Source organism: Acanthisitta chloris, unplaced genomic scaffold (assembly GCF_000695815.1).
Source record: "Acanthisitta chloris isolate BGI_N310 unplaced genomic scaffold, ASM69581v1 scaffold3350, whole genome shotgun sequence".
In the NCBI taxonomy this organism is placed as follows: domain Eukaryota; kingdom Metazoa; phylum Chordata; class Aves; order Passeriformes; family Acanthisittidae; genus Acanthisitta; species Acanthisitta chloris.
Genome location: NW_008652026.1, coordinates 10,928 through 17,679, shown reverse-complemented (window position 1 = coordinate 17,679; position 6,752 = coordinate 10,928). Strand labels below are relative to the sequence as shown.

Below are 6,752 nucleotides of genomic sequence, written 5' to 3'. Positions count from 1 at the left end.
CCTGGAGGTGTGATGACCTTGGGAACAGTGCAACCTCTTCCCACACAGGCTTTGCCTGGGAAAACTCCCTGACTCCAGCTCCTGCCTCTGGCTCAGGTGCTGTGGCCTGAGCAGCAGAGTCCAGCAAGCTCTGAGCTTATTCCACATCTTAGGTCTTCCTGGGAGAGTTGGGATCTCTGGCATGGTCTGGTCCAAGCAATGAATTCGATTCATCCCTCACTCCAGAGGCTGGGATGGGATCTGGAGCTGTTGGTGCTTTGAAGGATCTGGGAGTTGTAATCCTTGAAAATTTAGCCTCCTCATTGCCATGTGGATGCAGTTTTCATCCCCTCCAGCAAGCCAGCTCAGCACAGACTTTGCTGCTTGGGTTTTCAGGATTTTGGTTCTCCTCTAAATCAGTGTATTGACATGGATTGAGGATTTGGGGAGGGAATCACTTCCAGCTTCCCACCCTGCCAGGAGACAAGTGTTAGAGCTTTCCAGCCATTAATTTGTGTCCTTGGAAGTGAGGAGTGAAGGTGATGAAACCTTCCAGCCTGATCCTTTCAAACCAGGGTGGGGGCTTTGTAAGCCTGAAATCCCTGTTTTCCCTTTGTTCCAACCCAAATCCCCCCTGCCAGCCCCCCTTGGGATCCATCCAAGGTGGCAGTTAATTGAAGCAGGGTCATCTGAGATCAAAGTCGCTGCTGCAACCAGCAGGAACAATGGGGGGAAGAGAGGTTTTGTTTCCCTCAAAAGAAGGCCTGAAAAAGTGCATTTACCTTCCACCCTTTGGAAACTGGAATTCCAGCGGTTCATAGTGAGCTGCAGGAGGAAACTCCAGCTGCTGTGCTCTTACACTCTTAATTTTATTAAGCCTTTATCAACCTTTTTCCCCTTTTCTTTTTCTCTCCTTGTAGATTACAGTACCTATAGCCAAGCTGCAGCTCAGCAGGGGTAAGTAGCATTATGGGCTGTTCCTCCCTGTTTGAAAAAGATGTAATAAAACTATATAGTCATTGTGGTTTAGGCTTAACTCAGGTCTGTTTGTAAATCCTGAGCTTTTCCTTGATCTTTTAGATCCTGTATTTCCATAGCATTTCCGCAGAAACCATTTGGCTGCGTGAAAATTGTCTTGTGACACAGATTGTGTGCAGATTATAAATGTCTTTACATTCATTCCACAGCTACAGCGCCTATGCACCTCAGCCAGCTCAAGGATATGCACAGACCACCCAGGTAAAACACGGGAGTGGGCTGGGATTGCTGCTGAATCACCTGTTTTCCAGGGAAACGCACGGGGTTCTGCTGCCTGCGGAGCAACGAGCGGCAGCATCAGAGGCTGTGGTTAAAAGTTGCCTTGTAGCTTCTCCCCCAGCCCAAACTGCTGTTTAAATAATCTCAACAGTTCCCCTTTGTGTTGATTTATCTAGTCCTCAACCCATAAACCCCAAATTCATGGTGTGTGTGTGACACCACCATGTTGGGAGGTGTTTAATCCGAGGTGTAGGAGAGAAAAACCTGGGGGAGAAAAAGGGGGGAATTGCCCTTTGGGAGTTGGAGTTGATTTTTTCCTGAAGGTTTTGTTGCTATAACTGTTCATATTCTCAGTTAGCTAGAGTGCAAAATAATTATGATCTTTAAGAGATTAACTTAATGCTTATTTTTAACCTTTAGAATCCAAGTTACTACAACCACATTTGTCTCCAAACTCCAAGTATGTTTCCAAAGGTAAATGTATTGTGCTCAAAAAGTGGTGTAGGTTCATTTTCCCTCCAGAGGAGGAAGACAGGTTCAGTCTGGGCATTTGGGGCAGCTGAAAGGAAGGTGATGGTGGTTCTTATTGTAAGTGCTTTGAGACAGCAAGAGGAAGAGCTGCTACCAGTTGTAGGTGAGGTGGAAGGGCAGGTGTGAGCACGCTGACAAGTGTAGGGACAGGAAGGCTAACAGGAAGGCTAACAGGAAGGCTGTGTGAGACTGAAACAGCTAAAGGTTCAGTCTGGGCATTTGGGGCAGCTGAAAGGAAGGTGATGGTGGTTCTTATTGTAAGTGCTTTGAGACAGCAAGAGGAAGAGCTGCTACCAGTTGTAGGTGAGGTGGAAGGGCAGGTGTGAGCACGCTGACAAGTGTAGGGACAGGAAGGCTAACAGGAAGGCTAACAGGAAGGCTGTGTGAGACTGAAACAGCTAAAACCAGCTAACACCTAACCAAACAGGAAGGCTGTGTGAGACTGAAACAGCTAAAACCAGCTAACTAAACACCTAACCAGCTAACCTCAGCTGTAGGCATGTGGCTGTGGGAGGTTTGCAGTGTTTCGTGCCTTGGTGTAGTGAGTTTCCAGGGTCAGTGAGGTGTTCCTGTGGTCAGGGCTGTCCTACTCCTGGCTCAGCCCTGTGCCCTGAGTGCAGGGAGACTGGCCCGTGAGTAACCCACATCCCAAAAGGTTTCAACTCCAGGCTCCCCAGTAGTCTAAATCCCTTGAGAATCTGGAAGTTAAGGCTGTCTCCATGTCACTTCTCAAGCTGTGAGCAGAGTTCTGTCCTAAACCAGGAGCCTCTGGCAGTTGGCCGGTGCCTGGAGTGTGAGCTGGCAGGACATGGCACAGGGCTGAGGTGGCTCTGCAGGGTTGAGCCACGTGCTGGGCAGAGCTGGCCCTGTCCTTTAGTCAGGCATTTTCAACTTAGATTTGAAAATGAGCTCAGGGAAGGGGTGAGTTGAGGGCTGATCCCTCACTGTAGGCAAAAGCACCAGGAGGAAGTAGCATCACCAGGATAATTTGGTGATGGTTGGGTGTTCTGTGGTTCCCATCCTTCCATACTTACATCAGCTCCTAGTTTTCGAGCTGTTGGCTGGTGGGCATGAAAAATACTGTGAATCACTTCACTGGAACCTTAGGCAGGTTTCCTCTAGCAAACACTAAAGCAGTTTTCTGCCAAAGGGATTTGTTTTCCTTCGTGCAGTTCTGCTCTTAGAGCAGTCCCACTCCCATGTTTCAGGGTAGCCGAGGGGGTACCTGTGAGTGCTGGTGGTGCCCAGGCAGTTCTGAGGAGCTGAGTGTTTTCCTGTTTGCTTGGCACAGAGCAGAGGTGTGTGGTGAGACTGTGAAGAGTCTGTTCCTTCAGCCCTGGCAGGGCAAAGCCGCGTTCGTAACTGCATTACAGAGCTCACCTGAAATCTGCCGCAGCACCTAAACTTTCACAGCAGCCTTGGCTTGGCTCTGATTGCATTGAGTAACCACAGCCTTTGTGAGTCACTTGTGTTCATGGATTCAATTTGTGTCCTCTTTGGAGCAGACATATGGGCAGCAGAGCTACGGGACCTATGGGCAACCCACCGACGTCAGCTACACACAGCCGCAGACCACCGCGACGTACGGGCAGACGGCGTATGCCACCTCCTATGGACAGCCCCCAGCTGGTAAGGGCCAGAGCATGAGGCTGGGCTTAGTGTGGAGCCATAGCTGGGGTGAGAAGGGACCTGAAAGTTCATCTAGTTCACCCTCTGCCATGGGCAGGGACAGCTTCCACTAGCCCAGGTTGCTCCAAGCCCCATCCAACCTGGCCTGGAACACTTCCCGTGATAGAGCAGGACAACCTGCTGCTCTGGACAACCTGTGCCAGTGCCTCTGTACTCTCACAGGGAACAATTACTTCCCAATATCCCATCCACTCTTACCTTCTGGCAGTGGGAAGCCATTCCCTGTGTCCTGTCCCTCCAGGCCCTTATCCCAAGTCGCTCTGCAGCTCTCTTGGAGCCCTTTTAGGCACTGGAAAGAGCTCCCAGGTCTCCCTGGAGCCTTCTCTTCAGGCTGAACACCCCTGAACTCTCCCGGCCTGGCTCCAGAGCAGAGGGGCTTCAGCCCTTGGAGTATATCCGTGGCCTCCTCTGAACTCAGTCCAGAACGTCTGTGCCTGTCACGGAGTGGTTTGGGTTGGAAGAGAGCTCATCCCATCCCACCCCACCCCCTGACACAGGCAGGGACACCTTCCACTAGACCAGGTTGCTCCAAGCCCCATCCAGTCTGTCCTTTTACACTTCCAAAGATAGGGCACCCACATAAACATGAATAAACACACCAGTTTAATTTTCAGAAAAGGATTTGGGTGCTGGCTACTGCTGTAGGACTGAGCCTGGCTGCAGTGTGTGCTGTGGTCAGAGCAGAGGGAACAGTGTCCCCAGCTGCTCTCCACACCTTGTGTCCTCAGTGTTTCCCTTGGCTGACATTGCAGGTAGTGACAGTGATGTGTGCCTGTGCTCATCCTGTACCTTTACTTCTTGTCTTGTGCTTCCCACAGTTGAAGGGAACAGCCCAGGTTTGACTGTCCCGCTCACTCTTGCATGAAAAAGGCTGTCTCATCCTGTCTGAACTCAGGGTGGGAACCTTGAGGTGTCACTTGATTTAATGCTCAAAGCCCTGAGTGTCAGAACACACACACACAGTGACAGTAGGAATTTGCTAGACTGCAGTGCTGTTTGCCATCTCCACATCTCCAAAGTCTCCCAAGTGCCATGCCTCATGGCTAAAACATCCTGAGCACTAAACCACAGCCATGCCAGGACATTCTGCATGAATCCAGCCCTATGGACCCACTGTTTCTAAAGGGTAGACAGCATCCTGTCCTCCACCTTTGCACATTCCATGCTGGTTTTGGGTTTCCAGTGCAGACATGTATGTCACATGTTCATTAATGCACTGAGAACTCTCCTGACATGTGCTCCTGGAGCTGGAGTTTCCCCCAGGTGAGTGTCTTGTCTCTGAAACTACCAGGACATTGTTTAATTCCTGCATATTCATGTTTATGTATGTATATTTGGGCTGAATATTCAGGAGCATTAGAAGGCAAATTTTCCTGCCAGTGATGCTTTGGATACCATATCCTACAAATTCATGGGAGAGACGTTATAAACATTTGGGAATTTGCTTAAATACTTCCCAAAGCAAAAGAATGCCAGGATAGACAGGCTACAGAAACCATTGAGGATTGTTTCACAGGGAAGAGGTGGAGAGAAACTACTGACCTATGCTCTATCCAGTTAAACATCAGGATAAGGAATATTTCTGCATGTGAGAGCCAGTGCCTTCAGCCAGTGTCACTGTAGGGTATCTAAGGGTCTTCTTCCTTTCATTTAAGAGTGTCTACACAGAAATTGGCAGCTAAAAGGATTTGTGAACTTCCAAAAATTCCTTTCTTAGAAATATTTGTGTCCTTTAATCCTTCCTACAGACTCCAGTCCCTCAGGGGTCACAGGAAACTGCTGTTTATATCTTTCCTTCTCCCTTAAGAGTAGATTTGCTGGAAGAATAATAATATTAGCCTTTTTTTTTTCCTGCAGAGCTGCTGTTTTGTTTTTTTGGCAAAAAGCTTCATTTGCTTTTCATCCCTAAAAAAAAACAACTCAGGAAGTGGTCAAGGAAAAGATCATATCAGACCTTCAAGTACCTCAGCCCCCTGTAGCATGGGGCTGTGGCAGGACTGTTGATGTTGTTCTCTGGGCATGGTGCCAGACTGGATTTATCCTTCCTACACCTGCCTCTCCTTGAGGAGCCAGAGCTGTGGAAAGGAGAATGCAGCCTCTCTCTCTGCCTTTCACGCTCCATAAAGCCCAGGGTGCTGCCTGGGGCAGACATCTCCACGCCCTCAGAGACATGCAGTTCTTACAGTTGAATCCCAATCCCATTTTTCCTAAGCAGCACTTTTTCGTAGCAGAGGGATGTCTGCGATTCCTTAAACCAGAGTGCCTTTTTTTCTGTCTGAACAGCCTAGTTTTTGGGCAGGACATTATCGTGGTGAGGGAAATTCAAGCCCTGTGCCAGGGATCCTAAGCCTGCTGGGCACCTTCCCATCCCAGCACTGTGCCATCCCTCCTTGCACTGACTCCTGGGACACCCCAGGTGAGAGTTACCCCCCAGACTGTGCTCTTCCCTCCCTGGGGCTGTAGGAGAAGGTGTCTTGGAGCCACCCAGTTGTTTTGTCCCGAGAAAAGTGGTTTGGGAGCAGCTCCCCAGTGCCAGCTGGATTAGGGATCACTCAGCAGCATCAGAGCTGTGCTCCTGGGTTGCTCATTAATCACTGAGGTGTGTGAGCATGAATTCTAGGAGTAAATAAATGACTGCACATGTGAGGTGATTGGCTCTGTGACAGCATCCTCAGGGGGCAGAAAGCATTGAGATGTCCAGGTGTGAATTTCCTTGGAGTGGGAATTGCTCTCTAAAGCCAGCCAGCCCGCACTTCCCTTTACCTGGGAAATGTAGGGATATGTATATTCAGTTTTCTAGTGGGTTTAGAATTTGAAATGTACACCTGTAGCTGCCATAATAACCCATTGTCCTAACACAGTGGAGAGAGGGTCTCATCCTTTCTCCAGCCCCTCACTGGTGGGACATACCCATGCCAAACAGGAGTCAGCTCTCTTTCAGGACAAATCCCTCTGGAAAGAAAAATCCCTCTGAATCCAGTCTTTTCAGTTGACAGTCTCTGAGGATCAAATCCTGCAAGCTTCCCCTCCACCTGGAGAATTCCTGGGCTTCAGTCAGAGGTTTGCTTGGATCCTCTGAGGGGAATCTGGACGTTTTAAGCAGATTACCAGTTCTGTTGCCTGTTTCTTACAGCTGCTGTTCTGCAAACTCACCATTTATCTTCCTAACTGGGAGGGGAGGAGAGAGAACTGATGTAATATAAATATTCCCTCAGACATAGCTCTTGAGGGTTCCCAGAGTGCCTAAACTAAGTTGTTGATAGGAAATTTAGACCAGTGGGGTGATAAATCACTGC

General features: G+C 49.1%; 1 protein-coding gene across 1 annotated transcript in view; it reads left to right on the top strand.

Annotated features, from left to right (window-relative positions):
• Window positions 1-899: 899 nt before the first annotated feature.
• Window positions 900-6,752, top strand: part of EWSR1 (EWS RNA-binding protein 1) — a gene marked incomplete at both ends in the record, with an annotated part of 16,709 nt that continues 10,856 nt past the window's right edge. Inside the window, 3 exons of the mRNA XM_009075392.1 lie at window positions 900-936; window positions 1,167-1,218; window positions 3,273-3,396. Coding sequence (XP_009073640.1) covers window positions 900-936; window positions 1,167-1,218; window positions 3,273-3,396 — 213 coding nt within the window. The remainder of the gene's footprint in view (window positions 937-1,166; window positions 1,219-3,272; window positions 3,397-6,752) is intronic.